Source organism: Pogona vitticeps, chromosome 4 (genome assembly GCF_051106095.1).
Source record: "Pogona vitticeps strain Pit_001003342236 chromosome 4, PviZW2.1, whole genome shotgun sequence".
NCBI classification, from domain to species: domain Eukaryota; kingdom Metazoa; phylum Chordata; class Lepidosauria; order Squamata; family Agamidae; genus Pogona; species Pogona vitticeps.
The window spans coordinates 68,262,365-68,279,135 of NC_135786.1; the positions used below are offsets into that span (position 1 = coordinate 68,262,365).

General features: G+C 42.0%; 1 protein-coding gene across 1 annotated transcript; it reads right to left on the minus strand.

The window, feature by feature from the left end:
• Nucleotides 1-7,182: 7,182 nt before the first annotated feature.
• On the minus strand, nt 7,183-16,311 carry TTC39A (tetratricopeptide repeat domain 39A; the record flags this gene model as incomplete). Its single annotated transcript, XM_078393058.1, is given in 3 exon segments — nt 7,183-9,204; nt 14,441-14,567; nt 16,182-16,311. Coding segments are annotated over 3 exon segments (423 nt in total), but the record flags the coding sequence as incomplete, so codon positions are not given.
• Nucleotides 16,312-16,771: the final 460 nt, after the last annotated feature.

Genomic DNA, 16,771 nt, shown 5'->3' on the forward strand with positions numbered 1-16,771 from the left:
ACAAATCCACTATTGTTACAAGTATTCTCTGTGAGGTTTTGTATCATCTGACACACCTGTGAAGGGAAATAGCTGCTGCCATTGATTTTGCTGATTATGCTGATTTGCTTATTAAGAGGGCTCATTTAATACTAAGGATGAAGCACTGCAAGATTTGTTTAAAACAAGATATATGGCAAACACTTTCAAAGTACTTGTACTGATAGTGACAGAACTCAATGTACTATACCAGCAAACAGGTGGCACTCATTTTCTGCAGCATCTTCTAACAACGCAGCTATGGGAATTGTACATATGCACATATGTTCCCTGTTGCAATACATATAGCAGGGGAAGACAAGAAAGCAGATGGTCTAAGTTGCCAGAATGCACAGAATCATGAATGGAAGCTATTTTCCAAAATGTTCCACATCATAACTACTCAATGGAGTTAACCTTAAACAGATTTTTTTTCCCTACATATCACAACAGAAAATGCAACCTATTACTGCTCATGGGCAGGTACAGGGCACTGTGCACTAGGGGACCACTTCACCCTGAGCTGGAAGAGTCAGTTCATGTCCTATTATTCCCATTAGCTCTGATTCACAGGGTGTTTGTGAAGCTGAATCAGGAGCAAACAAACACATTCCTCATTACACTGTCATGGTCACATCAGGCTTGGTTTCTGCCACTACCTGAAATGTCAGAACAGCATGTGAGGCTTTTAATCACTTCCAGATCTATTGACATGCCAACCATGTAAGGTCAGATACTGCAGCCTAAAAACACTGCAGTTAAAGCAGGGAGCATTCAGCTATGAGAATTTTCTCTCCATCACCTTCAAACATCTAGGAAGCCATCAGCAAAAAAGTCATATACCTATATGTGGCCAAAGTATGTGTCTTTTTGCAACATCAGTGAACCTTATAAAAACCATCCACAGACATTGTGTTGAAGTTCTTTTTTTAAAAAAGGACATTCATCCTTAAACATTTATTTGGAAGGTATTGCAGCAAATCACCTGAATACCTCACAAACATCATTGTTCTCCATTCCAATAATTAAAAGCTTCTTAAAGGGTCTGAACAATTTGTTCCAAATTAAGTGCAAATTGTAATTGACAAACTGGTTTAAAAAAAAATCTCCAGGCCATTAATGAATTCCTTTTATATTTATAACTGCAAGATGAATTGAAAACGTGTGTTTAGTATTGAATGCTCTCAATAATTAATTTTCAGTTGTATGAATTTGTTTGTGTTGCCCTTCTACGTTTGTCCTTTAAAATTGTTTTTCTGCTATCTTTGTTTCTTTTGGATATAGTTTTGTGTTGAAACATTTTAATAAAATATTTTAAAAAACCTATTTGTTTCCTAGCAGGATCAACCCTCCACTTTCTTGGCATTTACTCAATTTACATCTTCTCCCTTTGAACCAACGGCAATGACAGATCTTCATCTGCTTTCTTTTAAAACAGCCTTCTTACTGACAATCACACCTGAAAGAAAAGCAAGTGAGTTATGTGCATTCTACCAAGATCCACCTTGCATTCAATTTTATAAAGAAGAAGTTGCACTTTATACAGACTTATATTTTCTACTTAAGTGGTCTTTTCATAAATACCAAGCTGCTGCTCACTAAACTGACCTTGAAAGAACGATGTAAAGGCTTTCTATATTTCAAGGACAAAGTAATTTAACAAGAGCCCAAAACTTTGTATGTTAACATGGTCTTTGTAAAGGCCATCTGGTCTCTTCCCACACAAAATGGTTGCCACTGGGTTGTCATATGAGCTGGTGAAAGTACCTCCCCAGATCATGCCAGAAGTCACTCAACAAGAGCTATCACTGCATCAATAGTTTTTCTTAGAGGGATTCAGCTGCAGGACATTTATGGAGCTGCAACTTGGTCCCAGCCTTTGACATTTGTAAACAGAACTGATCTAAGGACATGATCAGATGTATCATTTGGACATGAAGTGTTCAATGTTTCCTTTTTACTTATCAAAATGTTTATACATTACCTTTCAATTGAAAAGGGCCACCAAACTGAAGCACAGCTTCAAAACAAAAAACAAAATGATGACATTTCAACGCCAGGTCAAAACCTTCCTGTTCCAGAAGGCTTTTAATTGAAATAATATTAGCTGTGGGTCCAATGGCAATTTTGATATATATTTTAATTGCATTTTAATTGTTCTGAATTTTTATTGTATTTTAAATGTTGTAAGCCGCCCAGAGACCTTTGGGTAGTGTGGGCAGCATATAAATTAAATAAATAAATAAAGTAAATAAATAAAACAGAACAAAATTAAATGAGTAGACTCTAGAACAGGCTTGTCCAACCTGCGGCCCGAGGGCTGCATGCTGCCCAGGTTGGCTCATAATGCGGCCCAGTGCAATTTTTTATTTTTAAAGAAATTCCAAAGTTTCAAGTTACACTGCCGGCGTTTGCGGCCGGAATGCGGCTGGGGCACGTCACAATGGTAGGGGGGAGAGGGAAGGAAGGAAGGAGTGGGAGGGGAGGGGATGGGGGGTTTTGTGACTGCATTGTGCCATCCCCGTCAATAGGTGGACCCCCTCTCGGCCCCATAAAGCCATCGGAGTTGACGCTGGCAGCCTCTGCTGTCTGAGATCGCAGCTGCTGGTAAGCACGCTTGGAGCGGGGCTGCAGAGGATGGCTAGGGCTGCCCCCCCCATGCGGCCCAAACCAAATGTATGTGCAGCCCAAACCAAATTTTCATCTTCTAATGTGGCCCAGGGAAGGTGAAAGGTTGGACACCCCTGCTCTGGAACATAAAGAGAAGGGTAGATAACTTTTCACTCATCAAAACTGAGCTTAAACAGAAGTTCTGTATGTATCACCTGAAGCTAGGCAATGATGAGGTCAATTTGACCTCCTTGGGGGAAGTTCAAGAATCAGGGTCCTGTCACAGAAAAAGGCTGAGTCCCATGTCCCCAGCAACCTTATCACCCTTGTTAATGACATATAAGAGCTGCAAAGACTGCAGATTACAATATGTTTTTTCAGATATCATTGTGACCTCAAACTACTGTATTCAGGTTTCATAAATAAGAATCATTACATTGAATTGGGCCCTGAAAGAAACTAACACAGCAGTTGGTATTAACCTATTGTTTGTATGTGATATGCAAAGCAAAAAACAAAAACAAACAAACAAAAACCAATAGCAGGTGAGTGAAAAACCACCACTGGATGTAACTCAAAAAAGAATGCTGTAATACCATTCTTACATTATTAATTCAATCAATATTCTGATAGCAAAAGTGCTCAGGAAGTGTAGGCCGTACTTTTTGAATCGCCACTAGAACTACATGTTGCTACCTTTAGCCTATGGAAACCAAATGATGGTATCTATAGATGCTTTTATTGGTGTCTCTCATATTTCAGAGCCCTGATGGTATGACTGTGCGGATTTAGGTCAACATCAGCAGGCATAGTTCCAGCACTCCCTGAACTTAATGCACACCATGAGTCTGCAATTCTCTGTACTCATCATTGGGTCTCCTCCTAGTGGCCAAAAGGAGAACAGAAATTGGTCCTAAAGAGAAGACAACTCCCAGACAGAGAACATTAAGATTTGGGGATCAAAAAACGTTTGGAGGAAATAAAATGTATTACACCAGTACAGTATACAGAGCCCACATGTGCCTGTGCTTTAGCGGCAACTCACAGTCTGAACAATGTGTGTATCTTACACAGTATTTTTAAACTCTTTGCAACTATGTACAGAGTATTTTGCCCTGTGCCATTTATTACAGAACAGTGTAACGGAGTGTTTGAACAAGACAACAGGATACTATGTAGTCCACTTATTTCTACTACAAATTGTGGTAGAATGTAATGTTTTAATTAAGATAAGTAGAATGCTTTCTTCCTCCTTTATTAAAACACAAAGGGTTTTTTTCCACTTATTAGCTTGTCCAGATGTTCACTGGATTAATTAGGAAAATGTCCTTAAGGCATGGTCTATTGTATGTAAAGGAAAAACATCCAGGGGAAAAATTACTCAGTTTAAAGAAGATACTAGTACAGAGATAGAAAGAAAGAAAAAAAACAAAGGCATGTAGTCCTTACATAATACTAATGCAATGGTAGTTGATACTTCTATTAGACCACTAAAAAAACCACCCTAGATTTTGACATAATCTACAGTACTCTTCATCAGGCTGTGCACCAATGTACTATGGATAGTGCAGAAAAAAACATGAAAAGTCATGGCAGATGTCCATGCCAGCTGTTTCTTAAAGATGAGTAATTAAAAGCAGGCAGCAAATAAAATTTAGTAGTGTAAGTTTCAAATTCCACTTGGGATGGCTGTTAATTGGATTCTCTCTCCCAAGTCATCAAACAGTCGCCACGTATTCAGCCCTTCCCCCTTCTTTTGAAACTCATGGTTCCTATACGGCTGGGAAGAGAGGTTACACAATATAGCAAACCTCCATTAGATAATTAGGAACAAAATTTGGTCTACCCACTACATGAAGCCAATCTACAAAGAACAGAAATAAACTTGTGCTGGTTTCATTATTATAATTGGGAGTGCTCCACAACAAGAGTACTTAGGATTGCAGCCAGTACAGTCACTTGGACTGAGTACGAAGTACACCGGCACAGGTTTGCTCTGTGTAACAAAATATTCCTAATAAAGCCAGCTGTAGTTAAGTGATGAGAAAAAGACAACTACTTCTAAGAGTAGATACTTCCATTGTGTAACTTTTGACAAAGAAAAATACAAAAGAAAATAATTATGCCACTTTTGAATGTTTATTATTTGAAAAAGGTAAGGTAGTAGAGACCATTATGTAAAAGAGAACCACATCTAAAAGAGTGTTCAATGAAGCCTGACAGAGAGGATGCATAAACCATGCCATGCATGCATGAATTTTGTCAAGGGAAGGTGCAACTAAATGGCCCAATTATCCTAGCCTGGATATGTCTAGATTGTGCTAAACAAGATAGTTTTGAGTTTCAATATGTCACATGGGCAATCTTTGCATCCTAATGCAAGAGCTGACTACACTGCACTTCTTTAGCATAATCTAGACTGATCTTTCCCTTTAAAGGAAATCTTTCCCTTTCCTTTAAGGTAAAGAAAAAAAATCCCACTCCCATCTCTTCTGTGCTTTGCCTGACCATCGAGGTTCAGCCCTCCCCTTTTGTTGAAATAAACAGGAGTCTTTTTTGAACCAAAATCTAAACTGTTGTTTATTTCTTTAGACAAGGGTAATACTTCTTTATATGAATCTTGTTGTAACTTCTCTTGCATAGCCAACGGGGCTCGCAAGGGCAACCAAAGTTCGGAATCAAACGGGTTCAATGATTTAACATCCTAAGGTCCCACCATAAAGGGGTCATGGTCCAGCACATTGGCTTCATCTCCTTCCGTTAATAGCGGTGAGGTCTCATCATCCTCATCCCCTTGCCATACCAGGTCTCTCTTGCCCATAAGCTGTCCCCATGGTCCTGGAGGCACATCATCCTCCACGCCTCCTCGGCTCACCATGCTCGATGTTCTTCCGCTTCTCAAGCCACAGCCTCCTCCTCCTCCCTCAATCTCCTCCTCCACTCTCTCGCCTCCGACTCACTCCAATAAGATGGGTGTTGAGGGAGTCCCCTCCGTGGGCGGTAGTCTGCCTCCTCTGTGGGTACTTTCACTTTGTCCCATTTCCCAGTCCAGGGGTCTTCTACCCAGATGAGTTCCCAGCCACCTGGGATTTGGTCGTCCTCTCTATTTATAATAGCCATTCCCGCCTCTGTCAAAGACCGCCCTTTTTCTTCCCTTCCCGCCAATTCTCCCTCAGTTTGTGTAGCTATACTCAGACCCCGCAGGCTCATCTCCAACTCCTGGGTATATGTCTCCTGATGCACTTTCCTGGGAGGTGTTGGTGGTGGAGTGGTCTGTGCCTCTCTGGAGGTCTTACTTGGGGACGTCACTCTGACGAGAGCTTCTATGCTCTTGTCCTGTTTATCACACTAGGAAGCTTTCCATTTCTCAACATAATTAAGCTGTTTTAGCAAAGGGGCAGCCAGGCAGCCACTTTGATTCTCACATGTTGAAACTGAATGAGAAGGGAATGTTCCTGCCCACATTTCAACAGCAACAGCAACAGCAACAGCAACAGCAACAGCAACAGCAACAGCAACAGCAACAGCAACAGCAACAGCAACAGCAACAGCAACAGCAACAACAACAACAACAACAACAACAACAACAACAACAATAACAATAACAATAACAATAACAATAATAATAATAATAATAATAATAATAATAATAATAATAATAATAATAATAATAATAATAATAATAATAATAATAATAATAATAATTTAAAAAAAACCATATCCCCTGTCAGGGACCCAAAAATGTATCAATAAGGATCCACTGGGGCAGGTTGGTTTGTGACGGCAAAAATGTCATGTGATTGTCGGAACAAGGAGTAAACTAGCCCTTCTCCAACCTGGACAAAACTGCAGAACAAATGCTCGTCTGATCCCACCCTGAATTGGGTAAAATCCATTTAAGACATATAACCTCAGATTTTGCTTAAGTAAGCATCCAACTCATTGAGCATTTAAGGTATTTCCACATTTCAGCAAAAGGCTCTCTGCAAGTAACATCTGCTCCGCAAGATTAAGATTGTTATTACATGCCCCGAATTGGCACAGCACTCCAACACAAGTGGGGGGAACACAGTGTAAGGTTAGTTCCACCCATGTTGGTGGAATTCTACATCTCCAAGAGAGGCTATATGTTAACACACTTTCACTGGAACCACCAGTTTGAAGAGGCTTATTTTGCTCTCTCTTAACATCTTTACAGCAGCCCCAGATTACTTCCCTCCAGTTCTTGCCTCCTTTCTCTCCATTTCTACAGCCACATTAGAGGACAGGATTCCACAAACACCATTACTGTATGACCCCCAGGATGGAAGAAAGACAGGATCTAAATGTACTATACACAAATTCTGCAGTCAATCATGATTTGAATACATAAGATACCAAGTTCCCATCAAGATGTGCAGTATGAGCTGACATCACTGTCTTCCCTTCTCAAGAAGCTGGAGCATACAGGCTGGAACTCACAGTCTGACAACCTGATGGTCAAGAACTTTGTACAAAGATCCAAAACTAAGTGTGAAGGGCATATTGCCAACATTTACTTTAGTCTCTCTCTGCTTTTTGTTTTCACCCTTCATTTTTAACTTGCCTTTAAATTACACCACACAGAAATACATACTAAATCTTAATAAAATGTACAAATTAAATTAAGAGCAACATCGCCACCACACCACCCTGAACATACCTAATCTCATCTGATTTTGGAAACTAAAGAGGGTTGTGCTTGGTTAGTAACTGGATGGGAAATGACCAGAGAATAGGAGGCATTTTGTAGTTAGTTAGAAGCTATTTGCCATGGTGAATTACACAATTCATCTTATGCACACATAAATCACCAACAGGATTCCGGTCAATGTTCATTAGCCCAATGAGTTTTCAGAAAATCAGATTTGGAGTACTGTAAAACAAAAACAGGAGATGGCAAGAATAAACATCAACATCCTGGGCATCAGTGAACTAAAATGGACAGGAATGGGCAAATTCAGCTCAGATGATTATCATATCTACTATTGTGGGCAAGAATCCCGTAGAAGGAATGGAGTAGCCTTCATAGTCAACAAAAGAGTGGGAAAAGCTGTAATGGGATGCAATCTCAAAAATGATAGAATGATGTCAATACGAATCCAAGGCAGACCTTTCAACATCACAATAATCCAAGTTTATGCACCAACCACCATTGCTGAGGAGACTGAAATTGAACAATTTTATTAAGATTTACAACACCTTCTACAACTGACACCAAAGAAAGATGTTCTTCTCATTCTAGGGGACTGGAATGCTAAAGTAGGGAGCCAAGAGATAAAAGGAACAACAGACAAGTTTGGCCTTGGAGTTCAGAACAAAGCAGGGCAAAGGCTAATAGAGTTTTGTCAAGAGAACAAGCTGGTCATCACAAACACTCTTGTCCAACAACACAAGAGGCAACTCTATACATGGAAATCACCAGATGGGCAATATCAAAGGATTATATTCTCTGCAGCCAAAGATGGAGAAGCTCTATACAGTCAGCAAAAACAAGACCTGGAGTGGACTGCGGCTCTGATCATCAGCTTCTCATAGCAAAATTCAAGCTTAAACTGAAGAGAGTAGGAAAAACCACTGGGCCACTCAGGTATAAACTAAACCAAATCCCTTATGAATACACAGCGGAAGTAAAGAACAGTTTTAAGGAACTCAATTTGGTGGACAGAGTGCCTGAAGAACTTTGGATAGAGGCTCGTAACATTGTACAGGAGGCAGCAACAAAAACCATCCCAAAGAAAAGGAAATGCAAGAAAGCAAAGTGGCTGTCCAACGAGGCCTTAGAAATAGCAGAGAGGATAAGGGAAACAGCTTACGGGAGGCAGTGGAAGATAGGAGGGCCTGGTGTGTTCTGGTCCATGGGTCACGAAGAGTCGGACACGACTTAACGACTAAACGACGACGACAAAAACAAAAACACTTCATGGGCTCCAAGTTTCTTTTGCAAAGCAATTTGATCATTTGACTTGAAGACGTACTGTCCAGTTCCTCCCGGCATACTCCACTCTTCCTTTTCTGACAGAAAAGCAATCCTTACCTTAAGCTAGAAGACAATGGAGGGGGAGAGCTGAGGAGAGCAGCACAAACATCACTTGTAGCCTAAGAACAAAATTTCCTGTGAATACGCAGAATTTTTTTGCTGCAAATGACAACCCATACAATCCTGAAAAAAATCCTTGTGGCCGCACAGAGTAGGCTGTCATTCATAAGTGGACATGATAGGTGCTTGCAAGCCCTAGATTCACTACCTGCAATAGTGAAGATGAAGTGCAAGTGGAGAGTAAGTGTGAAGGAGCTTGTCCACTTTGAACTGGGATATGATACAGTACTTGCATACTTGAGCAACTCCACTGCAAGTCCAATCATCAAGAGCAAAAAGGGGTTCAATAATCTTACTTTGCTTCTTCCCTTTTGTCTTGCTCCAGAAGTAATAAAGCATTTTCAAGTAAGGCATTTAGAATTAAATGATGATCATACACCATTCTCATCTCACTATAGAGTCTCTGCTGATCCTCTTTAGCCAAACAAATTGAGTTTCCCACCAGAGTCTGTGAAGACCTGTGTCACCTACCACCTTTCCCAGGTCAACTGGGGCAATTTCCTTTTTTTTTTTTTTTTTTAAGGAAATAAAACGGTGACCTTGAGGTCCAGCTTTATCTCTTTCCAGCTCAGAGGACTCCCTGTCTTTCATTCTGCCAAGTCCCTAACCCAACTCTCCCATCACTTTCTGGCACCTAAAGATGGAACTAGCCTGGCATTTTGATGCTAATGATAATAATAATAATAATAATTGTGTGCCATCACGTCAATTCTGATTTATGGCAACTGTTTTCAGGGTTTTCTAGGTAGAGAGTTCTCAGTTACCATTCCCTTCTGGGGACATCCTGGGCCTGTGGTGCTTGCCCAAGGCTACACAGATTGGCTCTTCTAGGATGCAAAGTAGGGAATTGAACTCCCAACCTCTGATTTGGCAGTCAGATACCTGACTGTTACATACAGCACTGATGTTACCTGTCTGTCATGGGTTTGGAGGGAAAGTTCCATCCTATGGGGAGTGGAAGGCGGGACATCAGGGGGAGAAGCTGTACTGTATATATGTTTGGGGCTGGTGTGAGGAGAGAGGAGTGGGAGTCTGTGTGTCAGACTGAGTACAACTGTGTGTCAGTTAGTACATACCTGATAGGTTCAGGTTTCTTTATAGGTAGCCAGAACTGATAGGTTCAGGGTCTGTGCTTTACTTTAAAGTGTTCTGTGTGAACCAAACTGTTGTATGTATGATTGAGACTAAGCCACGTTACAGTATCTTATTTACTTGATCTTTTTATTTACCCTGTTTGTTATTTAAATAAACCTTGTTCTTTTGTTTGTTAAAAATCCATTCCTGGTCTGTGTGACTCCTTATAGGGAATGGTTGGTGGCAGCATAGTTAAAGTGTGGCACACTCCAGTAGGTCTGGGGTTGTCACATTGATTGGTGTCCAGCGTGTGGGATACGACTGGTCCAGTTGTCCAGTGGTCCAGCAAAGCCTTGGCAAGTGTGCCCAGAGCAAGGGGGGTCTAGTCAGGGAAAATCTGAGAGCGCGTAGGTAATCTTCTAGGCTTACCTCACGGGGAGGTACGCTAGTGGAAGAACGTGCCACCTCAGATTGGGGACTAGATTAGGGAGCTCTGAGGCAACCCGTTTTGGCGGGAAAGGGATGAGGCAAAGCTGTGTGAAGTAACAGTGATCTAGCCTGTCTGCTGAGAGGCCTAGCAGAGGGGGTGGATTCTGCCTGGCAACAGTAGCAAGTTAGTGCTGAAGGAACAGCAGCAATCTATAGAAGGCTGTTCCTGAGGCAAAAGGAAAAAAGTCGTCGCTTTATTTTGAGGCTTGACTTTTGAAGGCAGCCTGTTCTGGGGGGGGATTATGCCCTTGACTCGAAGCCAAATGGCAGAAATGGGGGAAGTAAGAGACCCACAGGTAGACCAAGGTTCTGAGGAGGAATTTGGCTCAGTGCAGGATGAGAACACGGGAGAACTGACCCCAGAACTCAGAAAAATGCTCCGAGCCCAACTGCGTGAACTGAGGGTGAGGGAACTGGCGTTTGAAAGGGAAGTGAAACAGAGACTGTTGGAAGTAGACAAAATGGTGTTTGAGCTGAAGAAGATGGAAATAATGAGTAGAAATAGGAATAACAATAATGGTGAAGGGAAGCCCTCAGACATGAAACCACCTAGACCTCAGATTTTGGAGGGAAAACCAAAACCAGATGAGAAAGACTCCAAGTACAGCAGAAAATGTTATTTCTGTCAGGGAAAGGGCCATCTAATCTCAGAGTGTGAGAAATGGAAGCAGATAAAGGGAAATTTGCCTCATGATTTGAGTGGAACCAAGCCAAAAGCTGTGTTCTGTGTCCAGACAGAGCAAAGCCCTTTGCCACTGAGGGAGCCTGTTGCCATGGCTACTCAATCTGGAACAGTTACATCTGCTGATCAGGCTGAGGAAAATGGTCCTCTTGTGGAGGTCAAGCGCTGCTTACTAGTGAGGACAGATTCGCAGTTGTTTGAGACCGCAGGGGTGGACGTAGGAATACTTGACCATCAGTATAGGGGGCTAAGGGATACTTGTTCCCAGGTGACCCTGTGCCATCCAGACATTATTCCTGGGAAGTATATAATCCCAAATGAGAGCTTGAAGGTGGCAGGGATTGAGGGGCAGGTGATCTCACTGCCAGTAGCTGAGGTACCTGTGAGCTTTCAAGGCTGGAGGGGAGTGTGGCGGCTAGCGATTTCATCGACTCTGCCAGCAGCCGTGCTCGTGGGAAATGACCTGGCTGAACATGTGAAACGGGTGCTAGTGATTACACGCTCACAAGCCACCACGGGGACAGTTCAGGGGGGTACTGAAGGGCCCGAGGCGGAAGCAGATGAGGGTAGTTCCGAAGCTGTGGTAGAAACCTTAACCACAGACAGCAAATTTGGCCAAGAGCAAAAGGCAGACGCCACTCTCCGAAAGTGTTTTGAAAAGGTGACAGACACCCAGATAACACCTGAAACCCCAGCGAGATTTCGTGAGAAAAAGGGAATTTTATATAGAGAGACCCTGATGAATATCTCAAAAGGGGGAGATGGGATCAGAAGTCAGCTAGTGGTACCTGAAAAGTATCGCCCCATGATCTTACAAAGGGGGCACTCTGACATGTTTGCTGCGCACTTAGGGGTGAACAAAACACAGCAGAGAATCACACAAAATTTTTACTGGCCTGAAATAGGGAAGCAGATCAAGGAGTTCTGTAAACAATGTGATGTGTGTCAGAGGCAGGGGAATAACCGTGACAGGACCAAAGCGAAGTTGTGCCCTTTGCCTGTGATTGACACCCCGTTCAAATGTATAGGAGTGGATATTGTGGGACCTTTGCCCAAGGCCACAAAGAGGGGGAACCGGTTCATTCTCACCATTGTGGACCATGCCACGAGGTACCCCGAAGCCATTCCCTTGACTAACATTGAAACTAACACAGTGGCAGATGCCTTGGTGGGGTATATGTCCAGGATGGGATTTGCCTCAGAAATAATCACAGATTTGGGCACATCGTTTACATCAAAGCTCATGAAACGGTTATGGCAAATCTGTGGAATTAAACACAAGGAAACCACTGCCTATCACCCCGAAAGTAATGGGTTAACGGAGAAGTTCAATGGGACTCTGATGCGCATGATTAGGGCTTACTTGGCAGAGAATCCAAACAATTGGGACCAGAAGCTGCAATCCCTTTTGTTTGCTTATCGATCAGTGCCCCAAGCCAGTACCGGGTTCAGTCCGTTTGAACTTTTGTTTGGGAGAAGGGTGAAAGGTCCACTTGATTTAATCAAGCAGAATTGGGAGCAGATCACCCAGGATGACCCACAAGATGTTGTGACATATATAGACTCTTTAATGAATGACCTAAAGAGAAACCTAGAGCTAGCAGCAGAGAACCTGCAAGCTCAGAAGGTTAGACAGAAAACCTGGTATGACCAGAAAGCCAGGGAGAGGCACTTTAACCCAGGGGAGGAAGTGCTTTGGCCTAGGCCCTGCAAAGAGAACAAACTGCAGCTGGGTAGCCCAGAAATAAAATACTTGGGTCACATAGTAGGGGGAGGAATGATCAAACCCCTGGAGGCCAAGATAGAAGCCGTTCGTGATTGGCCCAGACCCAACACCAAGAAAAAAGTCAAATCATTTCTTGGGTTGGTGGGCTACTACAGGAAGTTCATCCCGAGGTTTAGCGAGATAGCAACTCCGCTGACCGATCTGACGCGGAAGAAGACTGATGACCGCATCCCGTGGACCAGCGACTGTGAGGAGGCGTTCCGGAGGTTGAAGGAGGCGCTCATCAATTATCCAGTGCTGCGTGCTCCTGACTTCGACCGGGAGTTCATCATCTACACCGATGCGTCTAACAGCGGGGTAGGAGCAGTTCTTTGCCAGGAGGATGAAAATGGTGACCAGCATCCAGTGTCCTACCTGAGTAGGAAACTCCAGAAAGGTGAGAGACATTTGGCAACCGTGGAAAAGGAGTGCCTGGCCATAGTATACGCGATCCAGAAGGCCAAACCTTACATCTGGGGAAGACATTTTGTTCTGTGCACTGACCACTCACCACTGCAGTGGTTAAAGACAATGAAAACCCACAATAGTAAACTTATGAGGTGGGCTTTAAACCTGCAAGATTATGACTTTGAAGTGAAGGTGGTCAGAGGGTCAAAGAACTGTGTTGCTGACGCCTTGTCAAGAAGACCCGAAGAGTGAAGACGGCGAAGAAACTATGGACTATGTATAGTTTGTTGACCAAAAGTTAAATGTACTTGTTTATTATACATGCTTGGTTTGTATTAATAAAGGTGACTTAATGTATTGTAAATGTTAATGTTTAAATGCCTAATTGATGTGTTTAACCTAGTGTAAGTATGGGATTGTGTTATTGTATAACTGTTTTTGTGTGTTTTGATCCTGGTTGTTTTTTTGGAGAAAAGCACTTTAGCTTTTCCCCTGCAAAACAACTTATAAAGAGGGGAGGTGTTACATACAGCACTGATGGTACCTGTCTGTCATGGGTTTGGAGGGAAAGTTCCATCCTATGGGGAGTGGAAGGCGGGACATCAGGGGGAGGAGCTGTACTGTATATATGTTTGGAGCTGGTGTGAGGAGAGAGGAGTGGGAGTCTGTGTGTCAGACTGAGTACAACTGTGTGTCAGTTAGTACATACCTGATAGGTTCAGGTTTCTTTATAGGTAGCCAGAACTGATAGGTTCAGGGTCTGTGCTTTACTTTAAAGTGTTCTGTGTGAACCAAACTGTTGTATGTATGATTGAGACTAAGCCACGTTACAGTATCTTATTTACTTGATCTTTTTATTTACCCTGTTTGTTATTTAAATAAACCTTGTTCTTTTGTTTGTTAAAAATCCATTCCTGGTCTGTGTGACTCCTTATAGGGAATGGTTGGTGGCAGCATAGTTAAAGTGTGGCACACTCCAGTAGGTCTGGGGTTGTCACACTGACTCATGAATGTATCCTTTTCAGATTATTTAGGGTTTGTCTCTGGATTCCTTCACAGTTACAAAAACTGGTCAAGTTACTATATCATGACCCAATAACCAATTTTAGGTAAATCAGCTAATAATATGAAATTGAAAGTAGCAGATAAAGATGAACACCTCTAAGGAAACAAATCTGGCCCTCTGAATATTTTATACTTCTTAACCTAGAAACTCCAAATAACATGGCCATTGACAAGGGACTATAGGAATTGTAGTCCAAATCCTCTGGAGCACCAGAGGTTTGCCATCTCTGTTTCATCTAAATAAAAGAATTTAAGATTGTAGACTTCCATTTTGTTCAAGCCTCTGTCTTTTGTGTCCTTTTGTCTGAGGCACTTATATCCTGTATCTCCTCCTCCTCCTATGTACAGATATTTTCACATCCTTGAAACTACAGTCAACCTGTCTCAACATAAATGTGACTGAAACCAACAGATTTACATGAGCAACATGTGGCATATGGACTGCATGAGCCCCCCCTCAGGGTTCAGTTGCATCCCCAAAGTGAAGGAATTGGCAAAAAAAGGAGGTTATCCAATTCCAACTGCCCTGTTAAAACTTATGGCTGACAGTTCACAGCTGGTTGTTGCCTCTGAGAATCAAGGGTTAATCAATTCCAATTGCCTAGTTAAAATTTATTGCTGTTGTTTTATGCCAAGGGAGGAGTGGAAGGGAGGAGAAACAACCCGGTTGCTCATTAATTAAAAAGCCTTTAATTAAGAAACCATTCTCAGCTGGGTGTTATCTTGTGAGAGGGTTGTTATTTTGTGAGAACCAAAGGCAAAAGCCTCAGCTGGGTCACAGGGAAGGAGAAAAGCAAGTTGAGCAAAGTTACTTTGCAGAAAAGTTACTCCCTTCTTGAAGGTTCAGGGTAATTTGGGATTTAATTGGTGGAAGGGCATCAAAAGAGCAAGAAAGGTGGATGAGGGGATAAAAGCAGCTCTGACAACAGAGCAGGGCAGCTTAGTCTCTCTTAAGAGAATGCTATGCTTGTCGGTCATTTTGCTGCATCCTGCGTATGCTGTAGAACTCTACTTCAATTTAACTGTACTGTAGGTATTAGTATAAGTTAGCTATTGTTTCTTTTCTGTGGGAATTATTCTAGAATGACAAAGTTTTTAAAATCTTAAATGGATTTGTTTCGCATCTGTTTGATTTTCTTTGCAGTTCTTAATTTGTTTTTGAACTTTAAAAAAAATCATCATCATGCTGTCAAGTCAATTCTGGTTTATGGTGACTCTTCTGCAGCCCCTTTAATACAATAAAAATATTTCAAGTAGTTTAGCGGTTCGAAAGCATGCAAATGCAAGTAGATAAATAGGGACCACCTCGGTGGGAAGGTAACAGCGTTCCGTGTCTAAGTTGCACTGGCCATGTGACCACGGAAGATTGTCTTCAGACAAATGTTGGCTCTATGACTTGGAAACGGGGATGAGCACCGCCCCCTAGAGTCGAACATGACTGGACAAAAATTGTCAAGGGGAACCTTTATCTTTACCTATTAGACACAGAACTAAGTTGAGGAAAGAATAAAATAGCACATACCTTGCCTCTGCAAACAAGCTTCCTCCAGTCAGGAGGCTTAGCTTCCACCAATCCCAAGCCTTATGTAACTGATGTCAGCGGATGCTGTACAAACCAATTGGAACACACCTCGTTGGAGGTGGAGCCTGTAGGCAGCGCTCAGATTCAACAGGGACTCATAATGTCTGAGCGTTCTGAGCCCAGAGGCTGAATACTCAAAGCTAAGTTTTCTTAATTTGGGGTTAGAAAAGTGGGGGAGCATCTTATACATGGGGGCATCTTATAGATGGAAAAACACTGTAGTAACTGGGGAGAAATAAATCCCAAGAATGGTAAAAATCCTGCAAGCATTTTTATTACCTACTCATTGATGCATAATATTATCATTGACTTAAACTGATTAATAAGTTTAACTTCCTTTAACTCCAAAGACAACCACAGTCTCCCTAACTGCCTGCATTTTCTGAAATTAGATAAGGAGCATCTGGTCTTCTTTCCAGAACTGCTTCTGCATCTGCTAAGGACTCCAAAATACCTTCAGTCAGATTAGGTCACTTCTCAATCACTGCATAATCATTCCAGATAATACATCATTTCCTAGAAGTTATCAAAGAGCAGAACATGTTGTAACCTGACAGTCAAGCAATTGAAAACTAAAGGGTTTCAGTCAAAAGGTTTTGCTGGATTATTAAAACATAATTTAAGGAACTGAAATACTTATAAGTACTTCTACAGCTATCGACTCTCACAGAAGAAGCCCTCTTTTTTATTGTTCACTTTTAAGTTCCTGCAAAAACTGTTGCCTCCAATCTCCCCCTCATCTTGGTTAGCTGTATACTGGGCTTGTGTTAACTAGAAGATGCTATTTTCAGCACCTGAACAGAGAAACCACCTTCTTTTTTAACTTCAACTACTCATCCTCCATTAAAATGGCAGTAATAGTACTGACCTACCTAATAACATTGGTGTAAAAAGTGATATCAAAAACAATGCACATAGCGTGTTTTAGTTTGTTCAATGTATATATAAATTCTGCACAGC